General features: G+C 40.3%; 1 protein-coding gene across 1 annotated transcript in view; it reads right to left on the bottom strand.

The window, feature by feature from the left end:
- The window catches only part of Lrch1 (leucine rich repeats and calponin homology domain containing 1), a 167,925-nt gene that overhangs the window by 31,727 nt on the left and 116,830 nt on the right, over positions 1 to 19,368 (bottom strand). Inside the window, exons 9-15 of the mRNA XM_042685436.1 lie at positions 19,104 to 19,231; positions 16,866 to 16,933; positions 13,817 to 13,903; positions 11,379 to 11,468; positions 11,235 to 11,271; positions 6,406 to 6,459; positions 5,252 to 5,324 (exon numbers count right to left, since the gene is read on the bottom strand). Coding sequence (XP_042541370.1) covers positions 5,252 to 5,324; positions 6,406 to 6,459; positions 11,235 to 11,271; positions 11,379 to 11,468; positions 13,817 to 13,903; positions 16,866 to 16,933; positions 19,104 to 19,231 — 537 coding nt within the window. The remainder of the gene's footprint in view (positions 1 to 5,251; positions 5,325 to 6,405; positions 6,460 to 11,234; positions 11,272 to 11,378; positions 11,469 to 13,816; positions 13,904 to 16,865; positions 16,934 to 19,103; positions 19,232 to 19,368) is intronic.

Below are 19,368 nucleotides of genomic sequence, written 5' to 3'. Positions count from 1 at the left end.
TGTCACAGGAGTTTCCATTTAAATCTTTTCAACTTTTAAGATTTAAAGCAGGATGATGTAAGGAAGATTTTTGTTTCAGGATTGTTACTTTCTCATTGTGTTAAGTTTCAGTTAGAAATGTTAGAGATCTAAGAAATATAAGTATTACTGTTTTGGGCATAAGAAAGTATAAAAGCATTTCAGCTGAATTTTAACCAGGAATGATGGCAGTATTTTAAAAACAAATCTACAAGTGTGTGTGTGTGTGTGTGTGTGTGTGTGTGTGTGTGTGTGTGTGTGTGTGTGTGTGTGTGTGTGTGTGTGTGTGTGTGTATAAGATTTAAAAAAGAATATTCAGACAATGTATCTTCCTAGTTATGTGTTGACCATGGCTCTATCTCACATCTCACTTGCTTCCAAATAAATCCTATTCTGTTTCATTTAATGCTGCAGCTACCACTGTATTTAAAGTAAAATGAACTGAACTGGCATTAGCCCAGGACAAAAATTTAGATACATGTGGTATGGAGAGTTTAATAATTGTACTTATTCTTTGTTTAATCTATTGGACTACTTAAGATATCTAATGGCACAAAATTAGAATAAGTCCTAACTGTCCTCCATTTTTCATTTGTTCATAAGATTTTTAGACTAACCTGCTACTCTTAAGACTTTACACTCAAAGAAGGCATCCAAAGTCAGAACATGCAGGTAGTTTGAAAAGCAAAAGGGCACTGATGCCATTTTTAGACATTTCTCAATGTTAACATAATTACTGTCAGTGGAAGGCTCTTGGATCAGCCAGAGCAGCTTTTGATTACCTCAAAAATCTCATGTCATAAGCAGAGATAATAAAAGAGCCAACTTTTAAATCATTTACTACAGGTCTCAAAGCAAGCAAAGTTAGCAACCCCCCCACACTTTTACAGACAAGCAAACAAACCCCAAACCCAAGCAGAACAGGCAGAGAAGAAAGCTATAAAATCCTCCCCAAGATAATTAAAACTATCATTTGACCAACTTTCGGAACAATCCACATGCGTGTTTGGACTTCACCGCCCAGGCTTCCTGGGTGTCAAGCATGCAAGTGAATATACTTCATCTCCAGCTGAGCCCAAAGGAAGGCCCAGAATATTCACGGGTTTATTAATGAGAACAAGGAGGAAGATGTACGAAGTCACCTACCATTGTCACTGTCTCCTTCAGATGGAACGCTGTAGCTAGAGCTGTCCCATGTTTGTGCCTGCGTAAGTTTGTTGAAGGAGATAGGAGGGAGAATGAGGGCTGGGTCTGCAGGAGAGCGAAAGAGCCAGGCCACGGACAGGTGCACAGGGACCGGGGAAAACCAAAGGGGGCCGCAGCATTTCACATATGGCATAAGGTTCGTATGGAAATGAAGTGGGTTTCGTTTACAATGGGATTTAATTTCAAATGTACAATATAGGAGAATGACAGATGACGCATGGAATAAAAAGAATGATAAAAAACTGAGTGTTAGTAATCATCAGGCAGAGTTACTTTGCATGCAATTCATACTGCTAATCTTAACAGTCCAGAAGATACAGAGTTGGGAGAAAGTACCCATAGGTTATGCAGATTAAAAGGCAAAGGCCTGCCTGATTCTTTTTGCAAACAGGTCCTAAAACACGATCCCTCTTAGCAAACATGATCACATGATACACACAAAAGTTTGGTTACATTAAGACAAAGAGTAATAAGTGTGAACGTATCAACCGTTTAGAAGTAAAAACTATTACAGAGTATTATTTACTCTTAATGGCTTCTCCTCCCCTCCCCCATCACAAAGCAATGCAGAATTTCTTTCCAAAGACATCGCAGTGTTTTGGGATGAGTTAATCAGAGATGAGTCTCCCTAACTCTTCCTTAATCCTTGACTCAAGACTCACAATCTAGTTTCCAACATTGTTCAGTAAAAAACATCAAACATCTATGCACCTATGGTTGACATCTATAATCCTATCCAACAGGCTGAAATCTAAGAATCAAGGTCAAAGCCTGCCTGGCAAACAACTCTGCAAGACTTTTTTATCTTTAATTAGCTAGCAAAAAGCCAGGAAGTAGAGGTGTGACCATGAGCAAAAAAAAACAGAGGAAAGGGCCCTTAGTTCAATCCCTAGTTCTAGCACACACACACACACACACACACACACACACACACACACACACACACACACACACACGAAACTAAAACATCTTATTTTTGCACTAAATATCTCCATAGTAATTTTCATACTCATGTAGGATACTTATATTTAGGAAGTATCTATATTCTATTTAGGAAGTGGCACTGTGGATCAAAGTGGTAGAGTGCTAGCCTTGAGCTGAGCAAAAGGGCTCAGGGACAGTACCCAGGCCCTGAGTTCAAGCCCCATAACAGACAAAAAAAAAAAGAAAAAAGAAAAAAAAAAGAATCATTTTTATTCAACCATAAGACAGGGCAACTAAAGTAAAATTAATCAGCCTCTCCTACAAGCAGGTATTTGGGTATGTGTACTATCATGCTTTGAGAGGAAATCATACAAAAATGTTCCTTGTTAAGTGAACAGTTCATTTATTTAAAGAGACTAAATTATTCTAACTTGCTGAGTTAAACAATCTCTTTTTACTCTTAAAACAAAAGTCATCTACACCCACGCACTTACATTTTAAATAAAAAGTATTCAGGGCTGAAGATGTAGCTCAGTGGTACAGCACTTGCCAAGCATTTGCAAAGCCCTGTATATGATCCCCTCAGTCTGACAAGTAAACAAAGAAAATGAAAATTAACTTGCTAAACCAGGCACTGGTGGCTCACGCCTGTAATCCTAGCTATTGAGGAGGCTGAGATCTGAGGAGCCCAGTTCAAAGACAGCCGGTGCAGAAAATTCTCTGGGAGATTCTTATCTCTCATTAACCACTCAAAAACTGGAAGTGGAGCTATGGTTCAAACAGTGCTAGGCTTGAGCAAAAAAGAGCTCAGGGACAGTGCTCAGGCCCTGAGTTCAAGCCCCACAACGAACAACAGCAACAAAAAGAACAAGAAAAGAAAATTAACTTGCTTTAAGTAACTCCAAAAGTAAAAGTGGTATATATCTTTCTTACCCATATGATCTCCAATAGAGATCACCATAGGTATTATTTCATCTAATGTATGAAAAATACATACTGTCATATTTTAAGATGACTAAATAAAAAAAAATGAAATTCCAATACACAATGCTAGATTTCTAAACCTCCAATATGTCACTTGATATTCCTGAAGATATATCCACATTATTTTTACACCAAGCAAACTCTACGAGGCTTTCGGGAACTAGAACCATTTCTACCTTGGCTCATGGAACACTGTGAGGATGGAAGCAGCCTTCCTTTCCTGCTCTCCCAGGTACACATGCCACAATTTCTCTGTCCTACCAAGAAACCACTTGATCTGCTTTACAAAACAAGTACCTGGTAACCCTTGATTTTGCTAAGCTAAAGTAAGGCTCTAGAAAAGGAGTTAAACAATTTTAAACTTAAACAATTTTACAACGAAGCTGCAAAATAGACGTTCAACACTAACTGGAGACTCATTCAGCTTTTGACATATTACTTATGAACTAGTTTGAAACCGTTGCCTAGGATTACAACACAGTCTTCAGCCTAAGATGAATCCTCAGTGCCCAGAGTCAAGTCTCCTGGACCTCACAGGAGAGGTGAAGTCTGAAGGCCCAGAGCAGATGTACTGCAAGTCACCTCCCCTCCTCCTGGGACACACTTGAGACACTGGGGGCAGAAACAAAACGAGATCTGGTCGATTAGTTTTGTGTACATGAGGGCTGGCCATGTGAGCCTAACTTCATGTACAATTTTAGGCTCTGTAGTGACACACACACTGGGGTGTGGGGATGTAGCACAGTGGTATTAGCATGTGTGTGGGTTTGGGTTCCATCCTCAGCACTGGGAAAAAAAAAAAAAAAAAAAGGCAAAAGCAAGATGGATACCAGTGGCTCAGCCTGTAAATTAGCTATTCAGGAGGCTGAGGCCAGGAGGATCCCAATTTGCAGCCAAGTTGGCCAGTAAAATACTGAAACTGGAGGCATAGCTCACATGGTTGAAGGCCAGACATTAGTAAGAAAGCTAACTGAGAGCTCAAGGCCTTTGAGTTCAAACCCTGGGACTGATGCAAAAGGAAAAAGGAGAAAAAAGTAAGACATACATAAAACCCACAAAAAAAATTTTCTTTTCAAATGGCTTTTTTATTACAAACTGCCAGGAAACATTTCACAAAACCATTTCCTTTATTAATGAGTCATCTCTGCTTTCTCCATGGGTACATTTTTTTCAAACTCGACATTACAGATGTCAAAATGTGTTTATGGAAAATCTACAAACATTGGAGTTTACTGCCAACTTCATTAAGACTTCCTAAACATTTGCATTAGCAATGAATATCAAAGTAGTTTTTCTTCTTTTCAAAAAAAAAAAAAAAGGTCCAAGGGGCTGGGAAGGTGGCTCAGTGGTAGAGTGATTGCCTTACATGCATGAGGCCCTGGGTTCGATTCCTCAGCACCACATAAGCAAAAAGAAAAAAGCCGGAAGTGGCGCTGTGGCTCAAGTTGTAGAATGCTAGCTTTGAGCTGAAGAGCTGAGGGACAGCCCTCAGGCCCAGAGTTCAGGCGCCACGACTGGACCAAAAAAAAGGTCCTAGAAGAAAGCACTGAAAGTCTAAATCACTGGACAATTTAGAAGAAACAGTTTTCTATTCAGAGTCCTTTTTAAAATCAAGTTATTTTGATTGCATAATTTAGTCCTTTTTTGAATAGGTCAAAAAGCTGAATGCTTCTCCAAAAGTTGTTGTTGTTGTTGTTTTGTAATAAATACTGCCTACTTTTGTTACACAAGGAAATACACAGGTCCTGCCATGTTCACTAGCTATTAGAGATCTCTCTCTTTGGGAATCCCTTTCCCAGGCTGCTCTTTAACTCAGCAGAGAACCAGAAACCAAGGGAACAAAGGGCACTTAGCCTATCTTCTTTGGATAAAGAGTTCAATATTTCTTCCCCACTTACATGCTCCAACCACTGCTCTACCTTCCTTTGATCCAAAAGAAGGAAAGCTATTTATTCCTAATTGCATGACTGCACAGCTAGTTCACTCCAATCTCTGACCTCCCCAAGCTGTGGTAGAGATCTGGTTCCAGGATCCCAACTCAGCAGGATCAACAATGATTGCATTCACCACAAACAAACTGAAAAGCCTAAAGAGTAGTTAGAAGGATGATCTGCAGTACCTGAGCGGGGCTTCAGGCCAAATGGAGGTGTGCTGTTTGTGGTAGGAGAGACCGCAGGGGAGTTCTCTCTCATCTGTCAGATCAGAAGGAGAGAAAGTTAGGAATAAAACTGAAAAACCGTGTAAGGCTCGGTAGGGTCAGGGATTAGTATAAACCCACTCTTTGTACTTGATGCTAAAAAACAAATCGCTTTGGCATAATCAATGGAATGCTACTGTAGGCCAATAAATTCAATTTTTGAGTTGCACATTAGGAATATATTTTACAGTGGCATGACACTACAGTCTGTTTCTCCTCCATCATACCTGTGGACCTGCGTGGGTGTGCACCTATGTTCCCAAAGAGGAGCCTCACTGAGGACTCTCATAACACATATGAGAGGAGGACACGGGTAATATGTAGAAGTCTCTGGAGCTACAGGCCAAACATTGAAGGACGAGAACTTTCTAAATGATGCCTATTTGGGAGATTTTCATTTTATTTTCCTTAATGATGTTCCTACCTTTGGTTTTGTGATGTTCCTACACTTGGGTTTTGTCAAAATATTTGGTATAAAAATTAATTCGTTAGGAATAGGGCCAGATAACACTCTGATAGCTAATGAGAGGGAACAACTAGTAAAAGTCCTCAAGAGACCCTTCATTAACTCATTAATCAGTGTTAATAATACACTTTTGTACAAGGTATTCATACCTGTGTCATCAATCAAGATGCACTGTACTTATAACCTGATCTGTTGACTTGTAACTCCTTTGAACAACTTGTTATAAAAATAATAAAAATAACAATTTAAAGATATTCCAGGGGGCTGGGAAGGTGGCTCAGTGGTAGAGCACTTGCCTTGCATGCCTGAGGCCCTGGGTTCAATTCCTCAGCACCACATAAGCAAAAAGAAAAAAGCTGGAAGTGGCGCTGTGGCTCAAGTGGTAGAGCACTAGCCTTGAGCTGAAGAGCTGAGGGACAGCACCCAGGCCCAGAGTTCAGGCCCCATGACCTGACCGAAAGAAAGAAAGAAAGAAAGAAAGAAAGAAAGAAAGAAAGAAAGAAAGAAAGAAAGAAAGAAAGAAAGAAAGAAAGAAAGAAAGAAAGAAAGAAAGAAAGAAAGAAATTCCAATATAGTCTTCACAGAATACCAGTTTTCCTTAAAAACTTACCTCATTTGGTGAATACTGGCTCCCATTACTCTGTAATGTTAGATCATGTGACTCCTTAAGGAAGAGAAAATGGAGGGCATGTTCCATTAGCATATGAAAATGATGAGGCAGGAACTGTGTCTTCTCTAACATCCATCCCACCCCATAAATACACACTGAATTCATTTATATGTTACTTTAAGTAGCTAAGTATGTTACACTCACATTTTCTATGACTGTACCAGTTGTGTAACAACAACAACAACTATCTAAAGCATCATACAAACTAATATAAGGATTTGTCAGGATAAAGAATTCACTCCCAAGTATCCGTGAACATGAGCCTAGATAGGTAGGGTACCAAACTGCCTGTCAGCTTGTCTTCATATTTAATTATGGGTGTTTAGAAATGGTCCAAAATAGTCACTCCAAATTCACAAATCACATGACGGGGGAGGGGGGGAGGGGGGAGAGGGAGGGAGCTTTTGCTCCATATTTGCCCCATAACCTGGGCAAATATCACGTGATCAGATCAACATCAGGTTGCTTTGGCCAAGAGTGATTAAGAAATAATTCTAATAAACTATGCAGTCCTTGTAATTGGCCAGGTCTTCCAGCAGAGATGAGCAGGTGGGAAGTAGCATTCAGGAGTGGCTCAAGAGGAAGCAGACAGCTTCAACATCACCATGCATAGAATGACAAATTCATGGGGCATGGCGATGAAATTTCAATACTGAGGAAAAACAGGAGCGATCGGGGAAGGGGGGGGGGGGGGGATGAGCTAAAGATTTTGAAGTGACTATTAATTATGGGGCTCCTGAGTCTATGAAGGTGGCCAGATGGTCCATGCAGGCCAAAGCAAAGGTGAGAAGCAGTAGCTGAGGGCAGGGCTCTAGAAAAGCAGCATGAAAGATACAAGGCATACTCCAGCTTATTTTCCCAAACCTGCCTTCTTTATGAAGTGATCAAAAACCTCAGGGACTCACCCTAATACTTTAGGGACTATGAGGATAAATCTCTTCATACATACCATGAAGTGAGTATAAATTTAGGATGCTCATCCTAGTCATTGCTGACGGTACAATTTAAAACTATTCCCAACTTCAATACAACAAGGGAAAAAAAAACCCTAGTCTTAAGAGTAAGAAGTTATCATGCTTCTTTTCCGTTAAAGGGCCTGTGACAAATGCTCACAAGTAGCACCAGGCTCTTTCCTCTGGTTGTTCCTATTGCCCCTCAGTACCCTCCCTCATTTGCTAGGACTTCTTTGAATGAGCAGGAAATTTGCATTTCTCCCTGAATTGCATTTCTCCATGTTATCCACACTTGTTGTGGATTGTCTTTGAATGTATATTGAGGGCACATAATAGGATGGGGTGCTGATTGTGATCTACACCCTAATGTTGGCTCAGGCTTGCGCTCAGTCCCCACAGTGTCAGGATTGCAAGCAAACCCCATTACGGTGCCTGACACCATCTCCCTGACCGAAACGTTTACATTTACTCCTCGCCTTAAGTTCTCTATCCTTCTCCAACTCTAACAGCGCATAAAACAGACTTACAACGGCAGACAGGCGAACGTTTCTCTCTCCATTTGTTTTTACAATTTACATCTTCCTTCTACAATTTGTAAGACCTCATAAAACCAAGAATCATCCGATATCCTTTCACATTCCCATCCTCCACACCAACACCAAGCCGATCCTCACCCAGGTACTCAACCAACAGTCGGTGAATCCACACAAGACTACACGGAAGGATGCCACTCTCTTCCTGATTGGTGCAGAGGGAATATTAAGTCACCAAATCGCAGTGCGGTCACGCTGAGGCCACAGTGAAGCTCTACATATGCATAACCGCTGGCCTCAAGAAGCCACACACTTTCTTTTCTGGTCCTTCTTTTCCTTACACAGAGAGCTATCACCCCTTCCTTTTCCAAATCAGAGACATGCCTGTCAAAGACTGAACTATGGGGAAATAACAGCGTTGCTCACACCAAATACCACACTTCATTCACTCCCCAAAGATAAAGAACTTTGTATCATATTAAACTAACCCAGAACACTGTGAAGTGAATACATTTTCCCCAGGGCTCCTGTGATCCTAGACACCGGTCCATTCCATCCCTTACTTTCTTGTTTTATTTTACTTTGGTTGTGAATTAACAGGAGAATGGTACTTCCCATTCCTTCATATGTGTTTGCCATCTCTCTCCCTTCCACAAACCCTCACTAAGACCTTACTGTGAAGCAGGTACTGTGCTAGGTCCCAACTTGGAGTGAAAAGGGTAAAAAGTGCTTGCAGATGTGACAGAAAGACGAGCAGCAGAAAACATAAATATATAAAATAAATACACAGAATCAATATGTAGAATAGAAATTCTCTTAAAAAGACTTGATTTGGACAGGTATTGTGGCTCATGCCTGTAATCTCAGCCATTGGGGGGGGGGGGTTCAAGTCTAGCCCATGCAAAAAGACAGGGAGACCTCTATGTCAACTAAATAAGGCTCTATGTGACAGTTCTCATTTACCATTCCAGCTATGCAGGAGGTATAAACAGGAGGGGCACTGTCCATTTTGGCCAGGCATAAAGACAAAATCCTCTTTGAAAAATAATGACAGCAAAAACTGTAAGAGGTGTGGTTCAAGTGGTAGAGCACCTACCAAGAAAATGGGAGGCATTGAGTTCACATCCCATTACCCTAGATTACATAATAGTTTTGTGGAGAAAACAGTCTGGAACAGTGGAGAAATGTAACTACACTTCTGTTAGATAATCAAATTAAAATCAACAATGAGAGCCAAATTGTCATGATGTGTCCCCCAAGGTGACACCCTGGAAAAGACACACAAGATCACCTGGGCAGTGTCCCAAAAGACAGATGTAGAACCTCAACCTTATCATAAGGAGTTATTTGATAAATACCAAAGAAGAACACTCCATTCATAAAGGGGACACTTAGGATCTTCAAATTTTCAGAGTCATAAAAAAATGGGCATGTTCTAGAGTAAAGGAGGTTATGCAGAGCTGATAACTGAATTCAGTACCTGTAAATGTATGAAGTTAACAACTGAAATATACACTGGCATACATGCATATAATATGGAATATCCTGGGAATATGACTCAGACTACATACAAAATTCACTTATGTTTCATACACACTTTAGACACAAGTAATCTATACAATACATTATGTACACTGCATTTTAACTATCCCTCATTACAAGTCAGGTGTAGAATTTTTCACTTGTGGCATCATCTTGGTGCTCAAAAGTTCAAACATTTTGGATCCAAAGATTTTCAGATTAGGGATATTCAACCCCTAACTGGTAAATCTGATTTTGTACAAGACTGTGCTTTTTTTGGCAGAGGCTTCCAATTCATTTTTTGCAGTCTTCTGGAAGGTTAGCAATTATTTCCAAATAAGAAGCTAAGAAAAAAAGCAAGACTGCAGAGAACTAAAATTAATCTCAGATGGAGAGCTGGAGGACAATAAGTCCAGGGCTGCCTGTAAATAAAAGGTTTCCTGATGTTTCCTACTGGTCCATTCAACGAGGTCTCTACCCAGGGCAGAGACAGCCCTGTGATTCTGTCTACAGACCACACCAATAACAATAATAGGGCAGGAGGTAACAGCCAGCATTTAGGTGTCCTGTGCGGATGGACTTTCCTTGAATCACCTCATTCAGCTTTGTAACAGCTGTTATTAGTATCTCAATTTACAAAAAAGGAAGGTGCCTCTTACAGAAGTTAATTACCTTGCCAAAGTTAGCAAGCCCTGGCACGTCACAATGCTATCACCCCCTCTACAAGCATGGCTTTTCCATTCACAGTCTTTGTGTCTTCATTTCTCCAACAGAGACCTAGTTAACATTGTAAAGCTGCTTTAGGACTTCACATGTGCCAACACTTTGGAGGGCAGGAACTGGTTTGTATATAATTTCAGTACTTACATTTACATCCTAAACCCATTATCTAAGAAAAGATTAAATTTATTATCATAGGTTGTACCTTTAAAATTACCACTCAAACCTATCTCTCTATACCTGTAGTGATGTTTCTTTGGAACCTCTGTTAGGTTCATTTTTAATTCTATATCAAAATCGCTTTGTCTAAAGCTAGCCAAATGAATTAGCCAAATCTCATTTCACAAACTCTATCTAACCTACCTTATCTATTCCCAAACACCTCCATCAGATTCTCTCTATAATATTCTGTTAATCCGCATATATATCTCCAATTCATTCGTTCCTGTCTTTGGGATCTTCCCTGGTTTATTTTTATCTGGTGAAACTTCTTTCGTGGCTCTACAGTCTGAACTTAATCCAGGTTCTGACACAGAGCAGGTCCTTGTATCACTGTCTCACTCAGCCACACTTTTTTTTTTTTTGTCAGTGGTGGACCTTGTAACTCTGGACCTGGACGCTGTCCCTCAGCTCTTCAGCTCAAGGCTAGCACTGCCACTTGAGCCACAGTGCCACTTCCTTGTCTGGTGGTTAATTGGAGATAAGAGTCTCATGGACATTCCTGCCCAGGCTGGCTTTGAACTGCGATCCTCAGATCTCAGCCTCCTGAATAGCTAGGATTACAGGTGTGAGCCACCAGCGCCCAGTTCAGCCACACTATCTTGATGTAAAAAAAAATTTAAATGGTGAAATAGAAATAGCTAACTCTCATGTGTCATAGAAGATGAAGCATGGCAGCTAAGCAAAACCAAAGAGAGAGAAAGTATGGTCAGATGAAAACTGTGTCTTCAACACATGTGAGTATTGTGCCCCCACGCCATGCTCCCCTCATCTTACCCCTCCCACTTATCACAGCAGAGGGCAGGGGAATGCTGCACCTCACCTCACACACCGGAGATGTCTCCAGCTGCCTTGGACCACTGTAGAAATAATGAAAGAGAGAAAGAAAACATCAAATGGAATTCACAGCATTAAGACTTCAATGTCAAATGAGGAACAATGTTTAGTGATAGAAAGGTGCACGCACTTCAGTGTAGACTCTGGCAGCTCTAAGGTTTCTGGGGATCCCACAGGGAACAGACTCAAAACACTTCTCTCTGCGATGTCTGTGCTTAGTCTGAAAAGGGGGAAAAGAAGACAGAAATTTACTAACCTTCCCTTTTTATAAATTTCACATCATATTTAGCTTAGAAGTTTAGTACATTGAAAAGCGATGTTTATCTTTGGGATAAAGGTGATGACAAGTCTGTGACAGGAGTTTCCTACCACGAGCCAAATTACAATTTTTTCATCTGCTGCTGGTACTTACATCCAAATTATTTACAATATAATAATTTCTGATAAAATCATATCATTCATATCTAAACATATATTCAATCTTAACTCTAGAACTTATTATCCCATGTAACACTGATATACCCTAAGCCCTATCCCTAAGTACCCACATCAATTTCCCTATATAATACATTTTTAGTTTTTCTAGCTATCCTGAATAACTTTTATCATATAAAATAGCTAAAAGGCCTCTATACAGCATATACACCAATAACACTGACTTTAAGAGGTCTTTCTAATGGACAGTGGTATTTTCATTATAAATTAAGAATCCTAACCTAGGAATAGCAGGGTATATGCTTAACATGCACAAGGCCCTGGGTTTAATCTCCAGTATCAGAAAAAGGGGGGAAAAGAATTTTTGAGCAATTTTGTATATATCTTTCTGAAACAGTACAGTTTCTTCAGTTTTAAAAGATGTTTTTCCAAAGAAAATTCTCTAAGAAATGTAAAAGTTATAGAGCCATCTTAAAGTATATAGATTTTCATAGGTCTATAAATTACAATTGTGTGAACTATAAACAACCTAACAGAGATAAAACAAGACAGCAATATTCGAGAGCAAGATGTAAGTTCCATCATAAACACCAAGTTTCTGATGTGGCTGTTGTATAAAAGCTAAACCTTTAAGCTGGACACCAGTGGCTCACACCTGTAAGCCAGGGGACTATTCAGGAGACTGAGATATGAGTTTTGAGGTTCAAAGCCAACCCAGGCAGGAAAGTATGTGAGACTCTTATCTCTCATTAACCACCAAAAGAGCTGAAGTGGAGTTGTGGCTCAATTGTTAGGGCACTAGTCTTGAGCAAAACAGCTCAGGGACAGCACCTAGGCCCTGAGTTCAAGACCCAGGACCAGCACAAAAAATAAAGAATAAAAAAGAAAATGTAGTGAATTTTATTAAGAAGGAAATGACATCTACATATTTGGGCATGTGTGCCATATCTATCCATCATCCCAACCCATGTAACTCAGTGCTCAGACACCTGAGAGCTGAGGAAGTGTCTCAGGTACAACAGGGAGGAAACTGGGGCCCTAAACAGAGGACACATAAATAATTGTTCAAGGATTATAATAATTACCTGCTCAATCTTGCAGCTCTTATAACCATAGGCATTATAAGTGCTTGGAAGGCAAGATCTATGTATGGTTCTTTTTCGTATTTCTCAAAGCACGCACTGAAAATCTTTCCATGTTCTGAGGACTCAATTGGGTTTTGATCTATATAGCTGAAGTAGTTTTCAACCAATTGCTAAAGATTTCCAGCCACAGTTAACCTGACCTGCCCCTGTTCTTTCAGGGTCAGATGGCATTACTGGAATGTTCACTGGTGACCTAGGATCACTAGCATTTTTCTCAGAACTAGGTGAACAGTCTCCTATGAGACCTCATCGTCATTACATTGAATTCCCTAAGAATCTTGAATAATTTACCAGGGATAAGTTTTTGGGTTACAGGTAGTCATGTAATTACTGTCTGATACCTGAGACCACCTGAATATTTTTGTTCATGGGAATTCCATTATACTTAGTTAGGAAATAAAAAATTATACCCACTGCCTACAGTATATATTATTGATGATGGTCAATTCAAATATAAAAAAGTAGATTACTGACAACAGTCAATTCAACTATAAAAAAGTAGATTACTGACAACAGTCAATTCAAATATAAAAAAGTAATCTACAACCCAGTTTTAGACATATATTCTCTAATAATCATATACTCCACACTGCCAGAAATAAACACAATAGCATTTACTTATTTAATTTCCATTTTAGAAAAGTTTTCCTTGTACTTCTACAATGCAGTGGCTTAAACTTCATGTGCTTTATTACTGTCTGTCTCCTAAAAGTTGTACCAGAACTCTGATACGAATTTCATGAGAGGAAAATAAATTTCACTGAGAGCTAGAAAAGTGGGGAACTGGCCTCAATCGCTACAGAAATTCGACTGTCACTTTTAGACACTGAAAACAGAAGAGTAACGTGATGTGACTGTCAGGGGTTAGAGTGACACCAAATTGTATGTATAAATTCTTTTTTTTTTTTTAGAAATTGAGATGTCATACTCGGTAAATTAGCAGTTATCATGAACACATGAAACACACGCCGAGGAAAGCCATGCATACCCGTTGGGATCTTGCAGCAAATCCACCGCTTCCCTCAGCTGCTCAATCATCATGATATCCACGTCCTGCTCTTTGGATGAACTTATTCTGAAACATGAAACCAAGTATGAGCATGGAAACATTCGCTAAAACCTGAGGATCACCTCAGCTCTTAAGAGTAAACATAAAAAAAAAAAAATCAAACTTATAAAAATGATCTTGGCAAAGTCAACATTCTAATGAAGATGCATGAGGACAATGTGGGGTATGTGCGGGAATGCGGGTGAGGGAAGTCCAGTGTGGAAGAGTCCTGGGTGAGGGAAGCCAGGGGTGGAGGCCCTCAAGCGCTCTCATTTACAGTCAGGGAATCAATGCAGTGGGGGTACTTCCCTGAGTTCTTTTTGGCAGGGGCGTGGGTAATGGTGCACAAGAGGCTCTGGTGAGTGCATCTGTGTTATTTCAGGTCTTCAACTCCAGTTCATTTGAGCTTGGCTCAGTTTTATTATATTCATACAGCAGGTGTTGGAGACTGGTTGTCAGCCTAGGTTCTACAGGCAACAAAATCAACTGTGTAGCTAAAGAAACTCCCAAGGAGGACTGATCTTAGGTAGGGTTGGGCAGTGCATAAAACTCTACACATAATCCTGACTTACAGGGTAGAAAACAACAGACATGAGACAGAGAATAGAGTTCTCAAACATGTAGATAATTTTAGAATAACTCTTTTTCCTGTGATTCCATGATTCTATCATCAAGCTAGACCTCCATAGCTTCTCAAGTGCTGGTAGCTTACACCTGCAATCCTAGCTACTCAGGAGGCTGAGATCTCTGAAGATCATGGTCCAAAGCCAACCAGAGCAGAGAAGTCTGTAAGACTCTCATCTTCAATTAGCCATCACAAAGCCAAAAGTAGAGCTATGGCCAAAAGGTGAAATCCCAACCTTGAGCAAAAATAGTGCATAGGTACTGAGTTCAAGCCAACCCCTTCTAATAAACGGAAACCTATCCAATGAGCAGCTAGTAATATAGATGGTGACTGGAGAGAAACTTTCCAGTATTCTTTTTGCAGGAGAGATTTGAACATGGTTAATTGCTTTTACTCCAGAACAAATTAAATAGGGGGAAATGTTAACCATGTGATCAATCCTCACTAAGAGGAAAAATCCACACAAGTCATGATGGAAGGTTTAGATCAACTTCGCAGATCATGGGAAAGCAAAATTTTGAAAACCAAACACCTACTCTGTGTCACAAGTTCCAAACTCAATTACCATGGAAAGAGTTCACAATATAAGATGAGCATTTATATCCTCTGTGTAGATCCTGCCAAATAAATCTTCATAGCAACATGGTAGAAAGAATAGTCATCTGGTACAAGATTCCTTAAGGGTGGAATGCTGGCCTCTCTCTTCCTCTCTCTCTGTCTCTGTCCCTCTCTCTGTCTCTCTGTCTCTGTCTCTCTCTCTCTCTGTGACTTTGGTGGAAAGATTATCCATCTCTCTATGCCTCAGTTTCATCATCTGTGAAAGGAGGGACAACATACAGGACTTTTTTAAAGATCGAATGAGTATTGACCTGTGAAGTACTTAGGACACTGCCTCGCATGTAGTATTTACAAAGCTCTAATTGTGATAGTTATTAAGACTTTGGACCAGGATATTAAAGATGTATGTTTTCCTAAGAACTTGAACCAGAAGTCTGGGTGCAGAGACAAACCAGCACTAAAGATCACACTTTAGGGCTAGTTATTGGCTTTTTCAAGAAAATGGAAGGAAGTATCATCAGCAATCTAGGTACTTTAGTTAATTCTCTGAATTATATTTCTACCTATGGCTTCAACAACAAAGAGGTACAAGATTCCATCATTCTGTGGCTTAAATATGTCCTTTTAAAGCTCATGTCACAGAAATTAAATCCTTAATATGATGATGTTGAAGGAAGGAAACTTGGTGATGTAATTGGACTAATGGCACTATCACACAAGATCTGAGTCCCTTACCTAGGGTTGCTCAGCTCTCTCTGTCTCTGTCTCTCTCTTTAATGCTGGTTTTGAACCTTGTACTGAGGGGGTCCTGGGTGCTGTCCCTTCTTTTGCTCAAGGTTAGTGCTCTACACTTGAGCCACAGTTCTGTTTACATATTTTTAGTAGTTTATTGGAGATAAAGAGTCTCTTGGACTTTCCTGCCCAGGCTAGACTTGAATTGTGATCCTCAGATCTCAACCTATGAATAGTTAGATTTATAAGTGTCAGCCACTGGTGCCCATCTCAGCTCCCTTTTTCTATCTCTCACACACTCTTCTTGCCTTGTGAAGACTTCTGTTAGCTCTACCAAGGAGGCCCTAAAGGATGGGCAAATACAGCAGTAGTACTCACTAGACATTATGTTGAAAATGAACTATATAAACTGTGAGTGGGGACAGGAAGGAAAAAACTGGGAGAATGCAAGGAAAGGGGTGACATTATCCAAAAAGAAATGTACTCATTACCTGATTTATGAAACTGTAACCCCTCTGTACATCACCTTTATCATAACAATTTTTAAAAATGCAAAAATAAAGAAGGCCGCCTAGTCTCTAGAACTGCAAGTCAAATAAACGTCGACTGTTTAAATTACCCATCCTGTGGTATTCCACTACAGCAGTGTGATACAGTCTAAGGCACACTGCCTGGCCCAATACTGCAATAAGCATCAGATAGAGAAAAAAAATTTTTTTTTGTTTTTGGGTCCGGTCGTGGGGCCTGAACTCTGGGCCTGGGCGCTGTCCCTCAGCTCTTCAGCTCAAGGCTAGTGCTCTACCACTTGAGCCACAGCGCCACTTCCGGCTTTTTTCTTTTTGCTCATGTGGTGCTGAGGAATCGACCCAGGGCTTCATGCATACAAGGCAAGCGCTCTACCACTGAGCCACCTTCTCAGCCCCAGATAGAGAAAATTTATCAGTAACACTTGGTAAGAATATCAGCTTGCTCAAAATAAAATGAGTCAAAATTCTATCAGGACAAGGCTGCCAATATACTTGAAAAGAGAATGCTCCAGAAATGACAGCCCATACCCAGGCTCCCGGCACTCACATTCCCTCCGTCTGCCAGTGTGCATCCTCTTCTATCCGCAACAGCTCTTCACATACTTCTGTCCTGTCCTGGGGACAGAATGAACAGGGTTCCTAAGAGTCACTGAATTTCCAATAAAAAGTTAAAAACCTGCCCCCCCGGACTACCTCCACAGAAATATAACTCACAAGAGCCAAAAGGCAAGCGAAGCATCCATTGACGGATGAGTGCATATACAAAATGTGGTATGCATATCTAATGGGATATTATTCTCACATCGACTATACATATGGATGAACATGCAGAGATTATGCTGAGATAAGCCAGTCACCAAGTATGCAACATATGACTTCACACATGTGAGAGACCCAGAGTAGTCCAATTCACTGAGACAAAAAGAAAAGCAGTGGCTGCCAGGAAGGCAGGAGGACAGAGTGGGGACTGGTGTGCTCAGTAGGTACAGAGTCTCAGCTTTGCAAATTAAGAGGAGGCCTAGGGGTCAGTTGCATAACAGCAGCTAATACATATTTTACTGTGCACTTTAAAAATGGTTAAGACGCCTGCTGGGTGTGGTGGCTCAAGCCTATGATCCTAGCTACTCATAAAGCCGAGATCTGAGAATCACTAATTGAAGCTAGCCAGGGAAGACAAGTCTAAGAGACTCTTATGTTCAAAAAGCCAGATCTGGAGGTGTGGCTCAAGTGGTAGACTGCCAGTCATGACTCAAAAAGCTAAATAAGAGCACAAGGCCCAGAATTCATGCCTAAGCATTGGTACACATACACACACCACAAGGCTCAAACAAGGCAGGCATGGTGGGGGCACACCTGTAATCTCAGCACTGGGGAAGGCAAGACAGTTATGAGTTCAAGACCAGCCAGGACTGTACATTGAAATCTTGGCTCATATTTTGAAAGGGTGATATATTAAATTTCATGTTATACACATTTTACTATAATGGAAACTTAGGAAATTAAAAACAAAAACAATAATATCCTAGCCAGAGACCACAGCATCTGTGAGCCAGCAGCAGAAGTCTAAAGCTTAACTGGGTTCCTCATTGGTACTTAACAGAAAAATACCCCAGTGGTTTTCACAGGCACAAGATTAGACTTCATTCAAATATTTTCCTTGCCTCTCCCCAACTTTCTCCAAAGAGACCTTGTAGTGGGGATCAATACCAAGATGGAAGTATCACTGTGGGCCTTCCACATTCTTTCTTCTGACCCAAAGGAAAAATGTTTTTCTGTACTAGTTAGACTTGTAGTATTCAATAAAGTCAATGTACACATTGTTATTGCTTGTGACTGGACAGGACTAAGATAACACGTCCTTGATCTTTGCATTGATTTCAACTATAGGAGACCTAGGTATTTCTTCCCAGTTCGTGCCTTTAAAGTGAAAAGTGGGGGGTGGGAGGAGGAGGTGGGGAGGTGAGGAGGGAAGGGATGGTAGGGGAAAACAAAGGAGGGGGTAACAGTGCTCAATAGGAAATGTACTCATTACCTTACTCATACCTTACTCGTGTAACTATAACCCCTCTGTACAATATCTTTACAATAAAAAATACATAAAATCCAGAAACAAAAAAAAATGGAAAGTAGCCATTATATAAACCATCTCATTTTTTTCCAAGTATATGAAACAGATTGTACTGATTTGTCCTTTCTCTCTACAGGATGAGTACCCTTGATATGAAGCGACAATGTGACTATCGGCAGTTCCAAATGCTCCCTAGTCTCAAAGTTACTGTGCCACAAAAACTTTGAGTTTCAGAAATTGCAACATTTTGAATTTTAGACTTTTAGATTAGGTGTACTCATCTTGTAAAGTCTATATGAATCAGACTAGTTTCACAATCGGAAACATCTCAGGTCCTAAGCATTTTGGAAAAGGGATAGATACTCCATCTATACCCTCAGGCTACATGCTTCCCTAGAACACACGGAACAGAATGTGGAATTATCTCAGCTTTTCCTGACTGGAAAGTGTGCTAACTTACACAGCACAGTGAATAAGAGGAAGCTCAGCAATCTCAATTTAAAAAAAAAAAAAGATCTATAATAGGCAAAACCAGGAATATGCCTGGGTGACCAGTTCCTCAAATCAGAAAACAGGTTCTTCTTTGAGAGGAAGTAATGAAGGCCACCAAAAGTTGGACTTTGAAAGCAGCAAACATGGGAACCTTGAACTAAATTCTAAGGTACCATACAAAAGAACATGACTACAAAGAATATTAATGGATCTTCAAAACCTTGCCTTAACATAGTTCATAAATCCCGAACGCAGAACATCTGCTCCATCCCCGAATGGATCTCTTTCTTGTCCTGAGTTGTTGCTGTCACCCAAATGGGAAGACTCTGGCTGAAATTCCTGATGAAACTCCCCTGTGAGAAAGGACAGAGAAAGGGTAAAAGGATGACTGCATGACCAGAAGCACAAGAACACTGGCGACCTTCCAATATGCTAATTGCTTCCATCTTCTCCTTTACCTATTATAGAATGACCTGGATAACTGACACTT

The sequence above is a fragment of the Dipodomys spectabilis genome, unplaced genomic scaffold (genome assembly GCF_019054845.1).
Source record: "Dipodomys spectabilis isolate Male_0828 unplaced genomic scaffold, ASM1905484v1 ptg000095l, whole genome shotgun sequence".
Taxonomy (NCBI): Eukaryota; Metazoa; Chordata; class Mammalia; order Rodentia; family Heteromyidae; genus Dipodomys; species Dipodomys spectabilis.
The sequence above is the reverse complement of the archived record's forward strand: the minus strand, read 5'-3'. Positions and strand labels throughout refer to the sequence as shown.